The sequence below is a fragment of the Hemicordylus capensis genome, chromosome 9 (assembly GCF_027244095.1).
Source record: "Hemicordylus capensis ecotype Gifberg chromosome 9, rHemCap1.1.pri, whole genome shotgun sequence".
In the NCBI taxonomy this organism is placed as follows: Eukaryota; Metazoa; Chordata; class Lepidosauria; order Squamata; family Cordylidae; genus Hemicordylus; species Hemicordylus capensis.
Genome location: NC_069665.1, coordinates 27703189 through 27723288, shown reverse-complemented (window position 1 = coordinate 27723288; position 20100 = coordinate 27703189). Strand labels below are relative to the sequence as shown.

The 20100-nt window shown below is 44.1% G+C and overlaps 1 protein-coding gene across 2 annotated transcripts in view; it reads right to left on the bottom strand.

Moving 5' to 3' along the window:
- Positions 1-20100, bottom strand: part of CDH13 (cadherin 13) — a 625583-nt gene that overhangs the window by 49405 nt on the left and 556078 nt on the right. For both annotated transcript variants that reach the window (XM_053270621.1, XM_053270622.1), the window contains 2 exons: positions 19066-19248; positions 17051-17304 (listed from right to left, as the gene is read on the bottom strand). In XM_053270621.1, the coding sequence (XP_053126596.1) occupies positions 17051-17304; positions 19066-19248 (437 nt within the window). The remainder of the gene's footprint in view (positions 1-17050; positions 17305-19065; positions 19249-20100) is intronic.

The window sequence follows — 20100 nt, the reverse complement described above, 5'->3', positions numbered from 1 at the left end:
CATTTATATCTCGCTCTCCCTCCAAGGAGCTCAGTACATGGTTATTATTATCCTCACAACCACCCTGTGAGGTAGGTTAGGCTGAGAGATACCTGACTTGCCCAGAGTCACCCAGTGAGTTTCATTACATTATTACATAATGTCGTTTATTTAAAGATGGTCTGGAATGGGTGAAACTATGAATCAATAATTGGAAAGCCTTTTTGGGCATTTTGGACATATTCTTGCATACATTTTGATATTCCTGAACTCTCGCCACATTATCTGGGAAGCCACACCTGAAATTCTCTTTCTGATTGATCATAAATGTCAGTCGGGAGATTTAGCAAGCTGGTCTTAATCATTTTCTGGAGCATTGTGTACACAGAGGGGGTTAAAAACAACAACACCTGAGAGTGTTGGTGAGTTCTTTGCCACTGGCTGATAGAATCTGGAAAAATGGCCAAGTAATTAACTGCATGTGCAAAAATGAAAAGAACTAAAAAAGAATAATCCACAAACCTAAAACCAGCAGAATCTTTGCAGTGAGAGCCGTTAAGTGGAATGTAAATATTCCCTCATCAAATTAAAATCATAAAGTGGTAATCATGAGGCTGCTAAATACAATTATAAACTAGAGGAAAGAATTTGTATCATCTGTCTTTTACCACCTTCCAGATCTTTCTAGCTACCTTCAATTAATTTTCATTCCCCCCACCCCAGGGATAAAAGGGCAAAAATCACAGATTCATAAAGACTGGCATGCTATCATAATCGGGAGAGTCATGCTAAGGTTGAAATATCTGGAAATGAAGTTTCTGTTTATTTTTATTTATTTATGATCTAAAAATAGATCAAACAACAACTAAACAACTAAAAAATAAAATAAATCAAAGATTTTCAATTTTCCCCAATGGACCCACTTGAACGTTGCTTGGGGACCTGGCAGGCTACTTAATCAATACCGGAGAGCAATCTGCCATGAGCCACAGATTGACATCCTGAAAGGAAGGCAAGATCCAGAGCTCTTAAACCATTCCAGAGGGGAACATAACATGGAGAAGAACCTTGTTCAGGCATTTTCTGGGGATTTAAGTCAAGAAGCACCTGAGTACTACTACCACAATTAATCTGGGCTGCTGTTAAAAAAAGGTGTTTGTGTGTGGGGGGGGGAGTATGAGAAAAAGGAAACCCATGAGTGGAACTTTCTACAGACCCTTGAACATGAATAATATGCAGTTGGGTCAACTGCAAGCAACAATTTGTTTATATTTGACTGGCTCCTGTTCCGATTGTTCAGGATGGGCAGTATGCCGAATGTGACCCCACACATGTTTCTATATTCAATGAATGGATGCAAAGGATCATCTAGTTTCGAACACTGGCCAACCAGATGCTTCCAGGAAAAGACAATGAGGGAGGCTCGGTTGCTGTGTACACAGGACAGGGCCTTCTCTGTCCGGGTTACATTAGAGAGCACCTTAGAGAGTGTCTTCTTCTTCCTCGTCACACGTTGAGGTCATCCGGAGAGGTCTGTCTCCAGTTTCCACCGGCACACGTGTGGTGGTGACTCGGAACCAGGCCTTCTCTGTAGCTGCTCCTGGCTTGTGGAATGCATAACTCCAGAGAGATATCTATAGTTTGGGCTCGTTGTTGGCCTTCAAGAGAGCCCTAAAGACTTGTTTGGCCCGGCCTTCTAAGGTTTTTAAATTGTTCTTAAGTATTTCTAATTGGTTTAAAATGGTTTTTAACTTTTTGGTTTTTGTTGTGCACCGACCAGAGCCTTGGGATGGGGCGATATAGAAATTTAATACATAAACCTAAACCTAAACATCATCATCATCATCATACACAGGTACAATGATCAACAAGAGAATGCTACTGACCTATGGCCTCTCCCACAAATGCATTCATTTCATGGGGTGGGGGCGCTCCAAAGTCTCTTGTGTTGATAGACTTGGAAAAGAATCTTCGCCAACGCATTAATTATAACTGAAGAGAATATTTCAGAGAATTATTCTATCAATTCTTTTCAATGCATTGCTGAATATTCTTTTCCAAGCCAGAAGGAAAACCAGAGAAGAAAAACCCAAGTATATACCATGCCTCACTAACAGTAAAAGGTGGTTAATTCAACATTTCTCTCTGCCCCACTCAGCTGAACAAAACAGAAGAAGAATTGGGCTATCGTTACCAAAGAAGACCCCACAGGGAAGAGATTTCATGCTCAGCTTGTCAAGTGAAGTTTTGCACGGAAGAGCAATGGGCAGCTGAGAGGCAGACATGATTAAACTTGGATAAAGCAGAATGTACAGCTCCCCCTTTGAAGACGAAAGATGTCTGAAGCGACAGCTGTGATCGGTGCTTGATTACAAACAGATGCAGGGGGAGGAGATTCTTGCAGACTGAAGTGGGTGAACACCCATCAAAGTTCCAGATATTATGAGCTCATTGCCAGACAAGATAAAGAAGGCAGAGTATTTTCCTGCTTAACTAACTGGCGCAATCGCAGATGTGCCCCCTATTGCCATGGGGTTCCCACTTGACAGGAAGAAGCTCGGTATTAAATTAGCACTAGAAGATCCAGCAACAGAAAATCCACTACCCAACTACAAGGACTGTCTTGTTCCTTTAAAGGGGCTCAGAAAAGTCCAGCATTTTCCTTCCCAACACACATTCTCAGGCATGAAACCCAGATATCTTAAGGCCTGCTTTCTCCCACACAAACCTGAACATAAGAACCTTGAGGGATCAGGCCCATCTAGTTCAGCACCTGTTTCCCACAGTGGCCACCAGATGCCTCTGGGAAGCCCAGGGACAGGAGATGGAGGTATCCCTGCTCCCCTTCTTCTGGTGTTCAAGGGCATTCTGCCCCTGAGCCTTGAGGTAGCCTATTGGTTAAGATAATCCTCAGCGGCGCTTCTCCAGATCCCTCATCCTTCAGAGGTCAGGAAGTTGGCGATTGGGGATAGGGTCTTCTCAGTTGTGGCCTCCTGGCTTTCGAACCCTTTCCCCAGAGAGATTTACCATGCCCCGCAGTGTCCAATTCATCACCTTCTCTGAACCATGATTTTTAATGCCAGGAAAAGACTTTTATCTATCTGCCCAGGGTGTTAAAGATCAACCCATGCCAATTCCTTTTTAATACTGGTGTCGTGCTGGTTTTGCTGTCAACTGTTCCATATTGTTTTACCATGATGTTGCTGTTTCAACTCTCTTTTGCAAGCTGCTCTGGAAGCCCTTTGGGGCTGCAGTATGAGCTATTCACAACTGCAAACAAAACAAGCAAACTATAAGCACTTCTCACAAAAAACGGGATGTGCAAACCAGCTCGAGGTCGAGCCAGTTCGCCCTCGAACTGGATGGGGCCAGGTTCGGCTCGATCTTGAACCGAACCCCACGGGCTGGTTCGGGGGTTCTAAGGTTAAATTATTTTAAGGACTCACTGCTGGATCTGGGGGTGCTGCTGCAGCTGTGGGGAGAGTGGGGTCTTTGCTATTTCCCCCCTCTGTTGGCCTTCCCCCGCTCTTCAAAGGGCAATTTCAACCCATTTCTGGGTCTTTCCAGCCTTTCCTCCAGTGATGGCGGCCAATCTGGAGACTGCCCCACAAATGCCCTGACCCCCAGGCCATGCAAATGCAAACCCATTCCTCTCACCACTTGCACCACTGCTCTTGTGAGGACCCCACATCCATACAGCCTCACACAAGCATAACTACTGGTACCAGGGGATGGTGAGGGGACTGGAAGAGGTCATGAACACTTCCTAGGAGGGAACATGTATATGAGGGAAGGCAAAGGATCCTGAGATTTGGTCCACTGTGACAAAGAGTGGGATGGTCACGATACTTGCTGGGTGACTGGGCCAGTCCCTTCTCTCACAGCCTAACCTACTTCACAGGGTTGTTGTGAGGAGAAACTAAAGTATGTCGTACACCGCTCTGGGCTCCTTGGAGGAAGAGCGGGATATAAAAGGTAAAAAATACAATACAGTATAACACAATGCAATACAATAATAATGAAACCACGATTTCACACATTCGGACAGCCATAAAACTGAACCTCTGGCAGGGCTGCCTCCGGTTTGCCATTACGTCGAAAGGCAGCTTTAGAAAAGTAAACAACAGATAAATAAGATGGTTTACTGTCCCCCAAGGGCTCATGGTCTAAAATGAAACATAAGGTAGACACCAACAGAAGCCACTGGAGGGATGCTGTGCTTGGATTGAATAGGGCTAGTTTTCTTTTCTTTCAAAAGAAGCTCTCACCCTTCTAGGTATTTTAGATGTTCCCCTTGTATGCAAACATCAGCAACTATCCTGGGCATTTGATAAGGGGTGTTTCAGCTTGCTGGCAAAAGAGCTCCATAGGGTCACTCCTGGGGGAGAGATTTAGCAGGAGAGATTTATTCCAAAGGACTGCGCAAAATTACTAGAGAGTCAGCAGATTAACAAGACCGGTTCAGCAGAGACAGGTTTATATTCATGTCAGCTTCTGAGAATAAGAGGATGACATCACAGCGGCAATTAAAGGAGGGCAAGTTGGTTGTGTGTCTGCTTACATTTAAATGGTCCTATTTTTGTCTTTAGTAACGAGGTTCTATCTTGCCAGATTCGCCAACGGCGTTATCAGGCGCTAACAGTCTGAGAAGACATGCTTGAGAGATTTCCATGCCACTCTAATTTGCTCTTCTTAAAGGAACTGGGAGGAGGAGAGTGATGGGGAAACAGTTGTCATGATTCATTTGGCCCAGGGGAATGGAGATTGCTTTGAATTAAAACATCGGCTGGGACAAAGAGCTGAGGAGGAACAGATAGGTGAGGGATCTAGTAGGGACACCAGGCAAAATTGCAATGGGATGACTATATCACTGTCTGACTTCAGGTTGTCATGACTTCTGGTGAACCATTGCTTTGTTAGCAGGGGGATGGGGCCATAGCTCAGTGGTGTAGAATCAGCTTGGCATGCAGAAGGTCCCAGGTTCAATCCCTAGCAGTATCCCCAGGTAGGGCTGGGAGAGACGCCTTCCCAAAACCTTGGAGAGCCAATGCCAGTCAGTGTAGACAAGACTGAGCTAGATGAACCAAGGGTCTGATTCTGGATAAGGCAGCTTCCTATGTTCCTATAATTCCTAAGATGTAAGGCAGTTCCCAACAGTCTGTTACATTCATGCATGACCAAGGGACAGAGCTCAGGATAAGGGTTCAAAACTTTCCCTTTGCCGGCCATGCTGAGAGAAAAACCTGCTCTCCATCCCTCACACTGGAGGGTTCCATCCCACTGATAGGGATCTCAGACTTGGGGTCCCCAGATGTTGGACTACAACTCCCATCATTCCCAGTCCATAGAATCCCTGCCATAGAGGAAGAGGGACAGTTGTACACTCACTTCTGAAGTCCTTTATATTCTGAAGCCTTAATACATAGGCTACATCTATGCACATGTACACATGCACGCGTGTACACACACCCACACCCCAGGCATTTTGCTAGTAAGAATTATGAAAGCAATACAGCATCATCCAGCATGATTTGAATCAATTTCTCGGTTTCTTCTGAGCACCTCTTTGGGATTAACACACAAAGAGAATGCAGTACCATTTCATCTTCCAAACTCTGCTGAAATATCTGCCGAGACTATGCCTGCTTTTGTTTAATATAATAATAAACAAGAAATAGGTTACTTATTTCATTTCATTTTTCCTTTGCTCTCCGGAGACCATCGGATTATGTTTTAGGCCTTTCATGTATCACACCTCAAGCCGGGTTTCTTACACTTGTTATTACACGCTGAGCTGAGAAACATTTTGGGGCATTTATTTATTTATTTATTTATCTGCCCGCTTCTCCATTGCCCCTGGAGGCCTGCAGAAAATGAAATGCTGCTGCTCAGGAGTTAAGACAAGAAAAAACAAAATAATGGGTGAAAACTTGCAATTGCACTGGCGGTTTAGTTAACAGAAATCCCTGTACTTGCTGAATTTTCACTGCAGCACTCAAGAATCACTTGGGACCTGCCCGGGGCCAGCAGGTGGAGAGCTGGTCTTGTTTTCCCCTTTGCTAAGCCAAGTTTGCCATTATTCGCATTGGGATGGGTGACTGCATGTGAGTGCTCTTGGCTGTAAGATATTCCCCTTAAGAGATGGAGCCATGGTTCAGCGGTAGAGCATCTGCTCTGCACGCAGAATGTCTCCAATTAAATCCTTGGAAGCATCTCCAGTTTAGGGCTGGGGAAAACTCCTGCCTGAAACCTTGGAGAGCCAGATGGACCCAAGGGTCTGACCTGATATAAGGCCAGTAGCCCAGGTCTCGACGTCATACAGGAAACTGAAATCGTGACTTCTCTCAAGTGCTTAAGCTATGCTCCTTGCACCGGATTTCCATATACCCGTCAAGCTTTACATTATAGGCACACAATCTAATGTTGGTTATAAGCTCCGAGGAACCTCAGTTCATGGGTGACTTACGATCTCTCCGATGCCTAACAAAGTGCATAATTTCACTTGCACTCTGAAACTATTTCACAGAAATTGGACCTCTTATTACAAAGTTAATAGAAAAAACACTAGTTGGACTCCATGAGGTATTTTTCCTATTACCGTAATATTACAGAAGGCTATTTGGTGAAAAATGATTGCTCAAACATTGCAACAGTTTCCTAACTGAAATTAAATGCAACTCTATTAATAGCTGCATGGAATTCCTGAAAGACAACCACCAGATTGTAAAAAAAAAAGACCAGGAATGGGTGTCTCATCTGATTTTACTTAAAGCTATCTTCGTATAGAGACTCTTGAAATGCCCTCTAGTTGGGCAATTCCAGAAGGGATGCAAAGCCCCTCTGAGAAATCTGTTTCCCTAGACTTATGGAAATTTTAAAGGTTTCCTGCAACAGGAATTGTAACAACATTAGGAACCAAAGTGCTCTGAGCAGTTATATGTGAAGGGAAGCTGTTCTGGCCAGCAGCCACTTTGAGTTTGTTTATTTGTCGCATTTATATACCACCCGAACAATCCGTTCAACTGTCAACAAACCGTTCAGTTGTAAGAGTTAAAGGAGTTGCACAATTTTAAGTAAAGCTTGTTTACCTCTCACTTTTTGCATCCTTTTATAAAGTTTGCAGTAACAAACGTGACAGGAGTCTCTAATTTGTTGGCAACCTTTGATGCTCCAACCACCACAGGCTGTATTCCTTTAGTGTATTTGCACACAAACCCAGAGCGGTTGCAGGAATAGGCCAAGCTGTGGATTTTCCTCATGACCATTCTTCTCCCATTGGGCCGATTTTCCCCATCCTCCTAAAACAAGCTGCCCTCCTCTCCCCCGAGTGACATTTTCAGATTTAGAGATTCACTTCAAAATCCCCAGGGGACAAATTGTGGACAGACCAGATTTAGCTGCATCGCCACCTCACAGAGCCGTTGGGTGTAAGTCCTGGTGAAACCCCTCCGGCTAAACTCTTAGAAAGAAAGTTGGGAGTGGGCTATTAATCTAGACCTATAGATATGTTCTATTTTCTGTCTTGCACAATGAAAAGAAATCTCCAGACTTTAGGGTCCGGATACAACCCTTGCCAACTCCAGAAGGCATATTTAACAACGACTGATGCCTGACTACATAAAACCACACTCTTAGTTCAAGACGTGCAAGACCTTTCTCATTATTTATATATTTATGGGGCTTTTCGAAATGAGATTGCCGAGTAATCCAACAGCAGGTTTATTGGCCCATGCCTACAATAAAGAGAGTGCAAAATTAATCCCCACACCGCTATGGCAAGGAATGATAGTTCTCGGCTCCCATCACGTTTTGACAGAGGGTGCTCAGCTCTGCTTGATGAAGCTGGCGGCAGAGTATGAAATACATTTTGAGAATTAGTTTCATGACTCATAGCTTATGCTTTCGCTGCACACAGAGTGACTGTGATTGGCAGCATAAACGGGGACAAGAGAAGTAAGCTACTTCTTGCTCTGTTCCACTGAATTCTGTTTGGTTTCTGAAATGCCGAGGAGTCAGGATGGAGAACCACTTCAGAAGCAGAAGTTCAATAAATCAGCGTCTCTTGGCAATGGTTTTATAAAACCTCTGCCTCTTTGCATGCATATGTTATATATCTAGGTAGTATGTCTTTCTACTTTCCCATAAAGCTTTCCTATGACTTCCTGCCTAGTGGGTTTTCCAGTTGGTATTTGCACAGGACCAGAAGTTTCCTGCCTCAAGCCAAAGAGTTGGAGGGGATATAATGGTCTGCTTGCTCAATTTTCTTAATTACTTAAAATATTTATACCCCACCCCTCCAGTACAGGTACAGGTACACCCCTCCAGTATAGGTACAATTTTTAAAAACCTAATAAAAGTAACAGTAATTAACAACAAGAAGACTCAATTAAAACTAGATTTAAAATTACAAGTTAAAAAGTTAAGACTCACAAGAGTCTTAAAAAGTTACAAGTTAAAAAGTTAAGACTCACCAGATATACAATGCAAACAAATTATTAAAGGACCTCTCTAAAGAGATGGGTCTTTTGCTGTTGCTTAAAAACGCTGAGGGAAGCACAATGACAGAGCTCTTCGGGAAGGGCTTTTCAAAGCCAGGGGCCACAGACAAAAAGGCCCTGTCTCTAGTCCCCGACAACCAAATCTCCATTAGAGGCCAGGCCATGAACAGGGCCTGAGATGCTGAATGGTGCTACCCTAGCCCCAAACTGTGTAGTGCCCCTGTGTAGCCCTCCTGCAGATGTTGGCCTACAACTCCCATAATTCCTGGCAATTGGTCACTGTGGCTGAAGATTATGGGAATTGTAGTCCAAAAACTGCGGGGGTGAGGCAAATTTGAGAAAGTCTGGTACAGAGTCAAGAGCAGCACCTTGAATCTAGCCTGGAAGCAAACTGTTAACCAGTTAAGCTGCTGCAGGATAGGGGTAATACTGGTGAAGCAGCTCATGCCAAGAAGCATCTGGTGGCAGCATTCTGGACCAGCTGAAGCTTTCTGTCCAGTGGTGCTCTTACCCCTGGACTTCGGAGATGAAATCCAGGGCCTCCACACTTCCTGCAGGCCCCCCAATCCTCTTTAGACAGTCCCGGTTGATTTGATCGCCGCTGGCCTGCACTGTGCTGGGTGGCCAAGTGTGATTATGACTTGTGCCAGGTGCTTTAAAGACAGAGGGGGGAATGGGGGAAGAAATATGTGGGGTGGGAATATGTTAAGTTGCATGTTGAAATGTTTCTGCTACTGCATATTTGCATAAATATACCACACGTGCTAAAAATACTCTGTGTGTGTGTGTCTGTGTGTGTGCGCGCGCGTGCATGCAGAGGTTGATGCTTAGCTTGCAGTGGGAGGGGGGCCTCCAAAGACATAACATAAGAGCAGCCCTGCTGGATCGGGCCCAAGGAAGCCCATCTGGTCTAGCATCCTCTTTCACACAGTGGCCCACCAGATGTCACTGGGAGCCTACAGGCAGGAGTTGAGGGCATGCCCTCTCTCCTTCTGGTACTCCCCTCCAACTGGTACTCAGAGGCATCCTACCTTTGAGGCTGGAGGTGGCCTTTAGGTCCAGGCTCCAAAATTACCTAAGTACACCTCTGTTTCTGTCCTAAAGACAAAAGAACCTCCTGTGGGAAGAGCCTTGCTAGATCAGACACAAGTTCTATGTGGACCAGCACCCTACTTTTTTTAACAGTAGCCAACCAGATGCCTCTGGGCAGTCTTCAGTATTGAAGGCAAGAGATCTCTCCTGCTCTTGCTCCCTTCAGCAACTAGTATCCGGAAGAAGACTTCCTCTGAGCCTGCCAATTAACCTTCAGTGATCATGGCTAACAGCTGCCCACCGACCAAACTTTCTCCATTAATTCCTCTCATCTTATGTCTCCTACGGCATGCCCTCTCTCCTGCTGTGGCTCCCCTGCAACTGGTATTTAGAGGCATCTTGCCTCTGAGACGGTCTGGTGGCCTATAGCCATCAGACTAGTAGCCATTGATAGGCCTGTCTAAGCCCCTTTTAAAGCCACCCCTGCAAGAGGCCATCACAACATCCCATGGCAGAGAATTCCATAGGTTAATTAATGAGTACTTCCCCTGATTTATGGTCTGTTTCCAGACTGCCAGCCCTGAACCATGAGAACTACTATTCACTGCACACATACAACAAAGTAAACTTGCTCAGACCACAGCGAAGACGTCAAGGTGTTGCAGAACTCTTTGCCATTTCCCTGCAAGAGATGAACACGGTTACTCTTCTCCCATCTGTCCAGCATCTCTTTAGAAATATCTTTAACTGTCACCAACTGTGCGTTTGTGTGTATGTATATTTCCAGATAATATGTGTGCCACTTTAATGTGGTTATTTAATCAATTAGACATGCTGCAAAGCTGTAATCAACTGTTTTTCCCCCTTCATGTGAGAAAGATCCAGTCACATCATTTCCTGAGACTGAAAGTTGCAGTAATATATTTACATAAATAATTAAAACACCAGAAGCACAGTAGGTAATAAAAATATATTGCCACAATAAAATATGAAAGCAAGAGAGCATTGCTTTAATTAAAAATTACCACTATAGCGCAGTAAACAACTTATTTATACTTAGCATGAAGTCTAACTCTTGCTGGCCATGGACTTGTTGATCCCATGGTGGGAAGAAATACCTTGAAGGATCTTTCAACACAGACAAATTATGGAGGTTGGTAAATATGCTTAATTAAGATCTACTGTTAATAATGGATTTCTGAGAATGAGGCTCTTCTTTTAATTTCCCAAGGTAGGAAGCATTATTAAATTTGGCCTCATTGACATGCACACACACCAGAAACTTCTGATTAAAATCTCAGTATTGAGCCAAATGAAACTCTTCAATCTGGTATAAAATGGATGGCTATCCCCAATTTAAGAAATCAAATTTCTAGATCTTCATTACCCGAATACTAATTATTAACTTGGATGGGGTTGTAGCTCAGTGATAGAGCACCTGATTTGCATACAGAAGATTCAGTCCCTGGCAGCATCTCCAGGTAGGGCTGGGAAAGACTCCTGCCTGAAACCTTGGAGACCCTGCTGCCAGTCAGTGTGACGGAGATGGATGGGCCAACAGTCTGACTCAGAATAAGGCAGCTTCCTACGTTCCTATTTTAAATCAAATGGGGTTGTTGTTTTCTTCTCTAAACAAAAGTTAATCGCTCCAGAATAAAGTGGAAATGACAGGTTAACTGAACAGGTCTTGACAACATGTGGAAATGTCAAGGTTCTCTACAGTTCTCAAGAATTCTCATGCCATGCCCAATGATCTTTTTAGTCCAGAGCAACCAGAACTGTTCCACACCACAGGCCAGGGAGGGTCTCCACATCAGGTCCAGTGCACTCTCTCACAGACCACACAGTTTAACTTCCCCTTCAAAAGAACAGCTGCCTTGGCACAGACAATAATCAGTCAGATAGCCCAAAGGAACTGGCCTCCCCTCCCTTCTTGTCACTGGAAAAGGTCCGGTTGTTAGGCAACCTTCACTGAAGCTCACCCACTTGTATCTCAAAGTTTCCTAGATGTGAACCTAAGCCTAGTTCCAACTTTTCACATGAATTGCTCTTATACTGAGTCAGAGTATTGATCCATGTCATACTCTGAGAGGTGGCTACTCTCACAGGAACATAGGAAACAGCCTTCTACTGCGTCAGACCCTTGGTCCATCTAGCTCAGTATTGTCAACACTGACTGGCAGCAGCTCTCCAAGGTTCCAGGCAGGAGTCTCTCCCAGCCCCACCTGGAGATGCTGCCAGGGATGGAACCTGGGACCTTCTGCATGCAAAGCAGATGCTCTAACCACCGAACTACAGCCTTATCCTCAAGGATCACCAATAGCGGATATCCCCTTAAATGGTACAGGAGATGCTAGAGATTGTCGAGCCCTCTTTTAATGTCATCAAAGCCAGCTGCCATCACCATATCTTGTGGCAGCAAATTCTGCACATTCAGCATGTGTGGTGAGAAGCAATACGTCCTTTGTCTGTCTTGAATTTATTACCCATCGGTTTCACTGGATGACCCTGAGTTCAGCAAGAGAACCAGTGAGATTTCATAGCACCTGCCCTCCACACTGTGCATAGTATTCCCCTGTCAACTGAGCAAGTTCCCTGCTAACTGAGCAAAAAGGCACCATTTAAAAGTGGCAATTCTCTTTATTGAGCAGGGGGAGAGCAACACTCCAACCCCAGCACAGCATCCCTCCAGTGGCTGTTGCTAGTGTCTATCTATCTTATATTTCTTTCTCAGATTGTGAGCCCTTTGGGGACAAGGAGCCATTTTATTTATTTATATCTACGTAAACTGCTTTGGGAAATATTCATCATATTTGTATCATCTTTGGCTTTATAGCTTTAGTAAAGGGTCAAAGACTGCGTGTCCATAGACAATAAGAACATCAGAACATAAGAATAGCCCTGCTGGATCAGGCCCAAGAAGGCCCATCTAGTCCAGCATCGTGTTTCACACAGTGGCCCACCAGATGCCACTGGGGAGCCCACAGGCAAGAGGTATGTGCATGCCCTCTCTCCTGAAGTTGCTCCCCTGCAACTGGTATTGAGAGGCATTGTTCCTCTGAGGCTGGAGGTGGCCCACAGCCACCAGACTAGTAGCCATTGATAGACCTGTCCTCCATAAATTTGTCTAAGCCCCTTTTAAAGCCATCCAAGCCATCCAATAATGAACCATCTGAGCTTTGACCCTCCACTGATGAAGGGTCAAAATTATTACAAATGTTATAGTTTCGATCCCCTGCCCTCATAACACACTGTTCTTATCCAGCCTGTTTGATCCTTTAAATCAAATGAATTCCACATACAAAAATACAACACAGGTGATGGCTGCCTCAAAAACCCAGATTCCTGTGGGAATTTTTATAATGCAGGATACATTTTTCAAAGTTGCATGCATCTAATTATCCTACTGAGGCCATTATGCTCAAGGAACTGGTTTGGTTTGCATCGGGATGCCATAGAGAACTGTTCCTGGGGCCTTTATTCTTGAGTACTAAATTATGCGTAAACCAGCATCTACTATTCATTACCAGTGGCTTGAAGGAGCCCCAAGTTATTCATATAACAGCCTGAAAATTCCTGTGCATTAAATAGTCTTGAAGCTCAACAATAGTGTTTTCTGGAAACATCCTCAATCACAGTGCCTTAATATATCTACAAGTGCATGCTTATTTTGGTCTTTTATTGTCAGAAATGTTGGATATATGCTGCAGTGACAAAAAACAGATTTTCCAACTGTAGTTCTCCACTGTGAAAAGGCAATCCAGCATCTGATTAAGAGAGTGGAAGCAATCACAGAAGTTGCCCATGTGTCTAAAAAAAGGCCCAAGTGATCATGGGAATGGGTCCCTGTGAGCCCTCTGGGTGGTTCAATTTTTCAATTTTTATTCCATTCAATTCTTAAAGCTGCCTCTCTGCTCAGTTAGCAAGGATTCTTTCCTCCTTCCAAGCCTTTCTCTTTTACTACACGTGAGGATGTTTCTTCCCCTAACCTTACGACTCCGCTTTTCATCCTGTTATTGTTGCTATTTTCTAGATGTTCAGCTTGAGGCAAGAAAGTCTCTCTTCGGGGAAAGAGAAAAATCCCCAAACTTGGCAGTGCACGCTCCGGTCTAAGCGATGTCTTGAGCCCTGGGAGCACTTTGTTGGCTTGTGCGCCATTGTTATTCAAGATTGCTAACTCCTCTGCTGTAGATTGCGAGGCTCCCGGTACATGGCCAAGGGGATTTCTGCCATTCTGTCTGGCTACGTTGTGCTATTTGCAAAGCAAACGAGGGCTCCCGATGAGCCAGTAATACCGCCTGCAATTTGCATTTGCAACATAATCATTAAAAAAATTGGCAAAATCACCGTGCCTGCTTTAGGAAACAAAAGAGGCAGGAGAGGTGGCATTCCAGGCAGGTGTAGGGTAGGGAAGAGCAGCATGCCGCCTGGCTCTTCCTAACCCGTTTCGCATCTCTCCTCCATCCTCCCAAGGCTGCTTCCCATCCTGTGCCAAAGATCAAATGCTGCAAATAATTAATGAGCCTTCTCTTATCAAAATAGCTCCCCTGGAAATAGTTACACCTGTCAATAACTTGAGCACCGCGTTTGCTAATCAAAAGGCTGACAGCACGGGGGAATAAAGGATGCTTCCTTCAACAGAAGCTCAGGTTTAAGAGATGCAGCTGGGGTGAGGTGAGGGGACAGATTCTTATGCAGCTGACGCATAATAGGAACTCCACCGTTCTGGTCCATCCATCAACAGCCACCTGCGAGAACAGCAGGTGACACCAGAAATCCCTGAAGCCAAGGCTCAAAGGCAATGAATGGGGAAACCTGAATTTAATAAATAAATTTTTAAAAATAAACAGAGAAAATGACACCTGTTATGGGCAGAGTACATAGTTAGTCCTGACACAGGGATATGAAATATCCATACTTGGTTTTAACTAGGTGTTCTAACGACGTAGCGAACTGAACTCTTCTAATTGTAGACCCTAACTTTCCTCACCTTACATTACTATTTGAGCACTCCAGGCTGCTTAAATTCTCTTTTGCGTCCTACGCTTTGCTCAGTCCAGTCCACTGAAATGAGTGCGGCTTGTTTTTGTTTTTGTCCCCCGCAAGCAAGATGATCAACAGATACTGTTCTCCTGGCAGAATGGGCAAAGTGTCCAACGAGCTGAGGGCAAAGAGGTGTCTGGTGGGCCACTGTGCGAAACGGGATGCTGGATTAGAGGGTGCTCCTTGGTCCTGATCCAGCAGGGCTGATCATATGTTTCTAAAAGAGTCATCTAAGACAACTTTCAGTGAGTGGATGCTCTTGAGCACAGGGACATAAGAAGCTGCCTCCTACTGAGTCAGACCATTCATCCATCTAGCTCAGGACTGTCTACTCTGACTGGCAGTGGCTCTCCAAGGTTTCAGGCAGGCATCTCTCTCCCAGCCCTTACCTGGAGATGATGCCAGGGATGGAACCTGGGACCGCATGCATACAAAGCAGATGCTCTACCACTGAGCTACAGCCCCGTCTCATGATTCCCCCCATAATCTTGGCAATGGGGAGTTCCATCTTTTATCCTGTGGCCCCTGGGATACCCAAGGCATGATGGTTTGGGGAGCTGGGGCACCTATTAGCACTGGCTTATTCAGTGTCCACTGTCAGTGACACAGTGGACACTGACAGAGGAGAGCTGGCCTTGTGGTAGCAAGCATGACTTGTCCCCTTAGCTAAGTAGGGTCCACCCTGGTTGCATATGAATGGGAGATGAGAAGTGTGAGCACTGGGAGAGTTTCCCCTCAGGGGATGGAGCCGCCACTCTGGAAAGAGCATCTAGGCTCCAAGTTCCCTCCCTGGCAGCATCTCCAAGATAGGGCTGAGAGAGACTCTTGCCTGCAACCTGGGAGAAGCCGCTGCCAGTCTGTGAAGACAATACTGAGTGCGATGGACCAATGGTCTGACTCAGTATATGGCAGCTTCCTATGTTCCTTGCTATGACTTCTCCATAGAAAGAGACGGGGCAAGAAGAATGCTGTAGCTATACTCTGCTCCAAGTAGTATTCCCACTAACATGTGGGAAATAAGAACCCCCTTTGATTTGTACTTCGTAAGATGGAGCAACTCACACATCACTCTCAGGAACAAAGAAGCAGTTTGTCATGATCCCAGATCCTGGAACCCGCCCCCACCCCCTGAATTGGGGGATGAGGTACACATAATTAATCCATGGAATTCTCCACCTCCGGATGTGGTGATGACCACCTGCATATCTTACAGCAGACAGTGCTCACATGTAGTCACCCATCCACATGCAAACTGGGGTATATCCTGCTTAGCAAAGGCAACAATTCATGCTTGCTACTGCAAGGCTAGTTCTCCAGTTTCCCTTTCCTTTCATTCTTAGCTTTTTAATTTCAATGAAGGGAAATTATCCGGAGTACACATTCGTTTATTTATACAAGAATGTCCAGTGTGCATCAAAGTGCACATGGAAAACTCGACCTGGACATTTAGCTGACGTCTCGAATTCTTATTACTGCTACTCAGCCATACCACAGATTTCCTGCACAACCCCAGTTCTCTGTTAGCCAAGCTAAGATACAGAACCCCATCCGATTCTTAAATAACCCTCTCATAGAAGCAAAAGGCTCATGGACCACGCCCAAGGCTTGGAATGTGTTTATAGTTACATTTCTAAGCCAGGAATAATGGGTAAGAGGTCAGTATATGGTCTCTCTTACATCTCAACCCAAACCCTCCTGTTCAAAATTATACAAAACATTTCTTTGGAGTGACTGCTGTTGGAAGCACATCAAAGACTGCTGGAAGCACATCAAAACTATACATGAGAAATTATTCCATTGTTAAGGCTGAACAAGGGAATTAATTCTACTAAATTATGACAATACAGTAGAGAAGGGCAGAAAAATTGGGTGAGTTTTGCTAGGCTCTTTGCATTTGTCCAAGACTGAGCTGAAATAATGAGGATTTAGACCCCAAAGGGCATCTCTTTGGCCATTGTTACTGAGGAAAGATCTGGTCAGTTGCGACACATAAAAGGTTACTGTAAGCAGCAATCAATAAACAACTGCTTCAACACAATCTGGGTCTATGCTGATTCGATTGGCTGTTTCCATTCAACCCTTTCCACCAAGAACGTTTTTAGTAACAATAGAAACTTTCGGTGAGAACCACAAGTATTTCATTATGGGAAACAACAACTGGATTCCTGTCTGGATCTCACACAAGTATTGTGCCATAGTGCACTGCACAGAAAGAAAGATTCTGCATGGTAGCCATTAAAGAGATTCAAATGCAGTCTTCAAAAATCAGATTCCCAGCCCAGCCTTTTCAGTGTTAAGTTCTGAGTCATTAATCACTCTTTGCTTTGCAAGTGTGTGGCAATGCTCAGATACAAGGAAATGATCAATCATGCTTACCCTTTTATTTCTGAAACGTTTGCCTATATGCATTCTCCAATGCTTGCGGATTGGTTTAAATTTTATCAAGTTTGATATGATATTATTCATAGTACACACGAATGAAAACATATGTTACTCACCGTATAGTCTGATGCTGTAAGGTATCTGGATCTGTGGCATTGACTGTAAGCACAACGCTGCCAATCGGGATGTTCTCTTGCTTAGTAACCGTCATTGGGTCTGGGTGAAAAATGGGGCCTTCATTGACGTCCAAAACAGTGATCTGAACAGTGGCTGTGGAGCTTGTGCCATATGCGATATCGGGAACCAACAGATCTTCGTTTTCTACTTTGATCAGGAGTGTGTGAAAAGCTGAGATCTCATAGTCCAAAGGCTAAAAGAGATCAGAAAATGGCGTTTATTTGATATCTGTTTTTTATTTGAGAGATTTGTTTCCTCCTTTAAAGGTGCTGTGCTGGGAACAAAGCAGTCCCCAATACAGCACGTATCTCCTCCAGTTTCCCTTTGGAAAAGAGTTGGATGTAATTATTCTTGTGGGAGCATGATTTAGTTTAGTATCAAAAGTGAGTGATGGATCTTTTGAGTAAAAGCCTGGATCTTCTGAGTAACACCCCTCGGCCCATGACCAATCATCAACTGATTCTATGCCATATTGTTGCCTTTAAAGTCCCAGTCAAATTGCTCACAGCTGTTTTTAGAAGGAAGAGAGAGAGATAAATTTATTTGGTCATTGACCAGCAAACATTTACAATAAAACACTACGCATTTTACAAATAATATAACAAAACCTGGCCATGCCAGAGATAATGTCATTTACCCACATTAGTTAAAAGATAATTTAAATATAATTCATCAGACTGGCCAGGCAAATTATCTAACATAGGAGTTATAAGTCTCGAACGGGGTTCACTATAAAAATCACAATGAAGGATAACATGTGAGGTGGATTCTAAAACCCCTTTACCACATGGGCAAAGTCGTAAAGATAGCAGAACTCATTAGAAGATGAAATTGCCTGAAACACCCAGACTAAATGTCCTATGTGTCCCAGAATAATCATGCATTCCTCTTGGAAGGATATGTAGCTGGAAGTGCCTGTCAGGCATATCACAATTAGTCCGGCAACACCACAGTGGTCTCTAGGAGCCATTAGAAATGACCCCAAGCAAACACTGACAAGTATGAACATATGAAAATCTAGGGCATTGCTAGGAGTAATGAGGAGCAACACTAAGACTACAGGGCAGTTCACATGATCAGTACTCAGGTAGAAGACAATAGCATGATTCAGGCATTAGGCTGTATGAGTGTACAGATGTCTATACACTTGTACATGTGTTTGTGTGAATGACTACCTGTGTCCATGTTAAGTGAACCTGGACACAAGCCCTTCAGAAGCTTGGTACATATAGGGAGTGTACTTCTATACCTGCATTCAACCTAACATGTGATGGACTGTATCTGTTTTTCAGAACTGTACCTGTGCACATTGTACACAAGTGTTGAACATAATGTGTGAATGGGCCTATGTCCAAGTTTGGGAGCTGTGTGCGTTCCTGTTCTGTGATCATCTTTGAATGAAAATCAAGGTAGAGGAGAGGAGAGCTGGTCTTGTGGTAGCAAGCATGACTTGTCCCCTTAGCTAAGCAGGGTCTGCCCTGGTTGCATTTGAATGGGAGACCACATGTGAGCACTGGAAGATATTCCCCTCAGGGGATGGAGCCGCTCTGGGAAGAGCAGAAGGTTTCAAGTTCCCTCTCTGACTTCCCCAAGGTAGGGCTGAGAGAGATTCCTGTCTGCAACCTTGGAGAAGCCACTGACAGTCTCTGTAGACAATACTGAGCTAGCTGAACCAACGGTCTGACTCAGTATATGGCAGCTTCCTATGTTCCTATGGTAGGAGGTGGGAAGTGCCTGGTGGATTGCATGCCCTACCCAGATTTCTCCGCCAGCTTTGGAACAAGGTTGTTCCAAAAGCTGGGACTGTTCTCCCAAGCTGGAACTTAGCAAATGATCAAGCTCCCTACCTCCTATCTTGTTTTACACTCACAGTTGATCACAGTGAACTGCCCTATTATGTCCACATTGTGGATGCCTGAAAGATGCACTGTACCATTTTACATCCCTTCCTCACCTTGACAACAGAGAGCATCCCTTCATTATTCTTGGGATTGGTGTGAATCTCAAAGCTCTGCCCGGGGTTCCCATTGATGATGGTGTAAATGGCTCTCCATGCGCCAGTCGCCGGGTCGTCCCGATCTTCAACAGTTAAATTCACGATCACGCCCGTCCTGCCTTCCTTCACCGTGGCTTGGAACTCAAAATTAATAAAGAAGGCAATAAATGTTCCCATTGTCAAACAAACGACAGCCATTGCCACAACAAATTTGTTTAAGGTGCTATTAATTATTCACTGCATCCAAAGAAAAATGTAATCCTTGAGTGAAACTGAAATTTTACAGGCCATAAATAATGCATTCAGAGAGCATGGAGTAGAAGGAAGTGTATTACCATTTCACTGCCCCTGTTCTTGAGAGATTGCAGATAAAGAACAACATGATTGAAACAGGCTTTGAAAACTCTCCAGTAAGGAATAAAAAAGAAAGAAATCTTTTGTTAACTTCCATTAATATAAAGAGATTCGACATACAATACATAAAGGTGCTTCAGAATACAACTGGCAGAAAAGGAAACGCATTCAGAATGTGTGGTGCTTTTAAGAACAGGCTTCTTTAACAGTGATTTGTACTCATTTTTGGTGATTTCCCCTCTGCTACCTGAACCATAATACGTCATTGTCCTTTCTGGCCTGTGTGGATATATTCTTTGTAATGAAATAACTGGAGATCATTCCAGAACCGATTGCCAGGCTTTCAAATTCGCTTGAAGTTTTCTTTCTTTTACAAATATACCACAAAAATTTTTTATGGTAGGCAGAATGGAAATAGTGTAGTGCCTGACCTGGAAGTTCTCATGTGGCCAAAATCATCCCTGAAGTAGCCCAGCATGGAGTCTGACTGATACACTTTTGGCTATATATATTCTACAAGGACACATCCTAAGTACTTTTTTTTCTTTTGCAATACAAATCTTAATTAGACTTGGGAAGAATATTTGCCAGTGCATTCATTAGAATAGAAGATACTATCTCAGAGAATTATTCTATCAA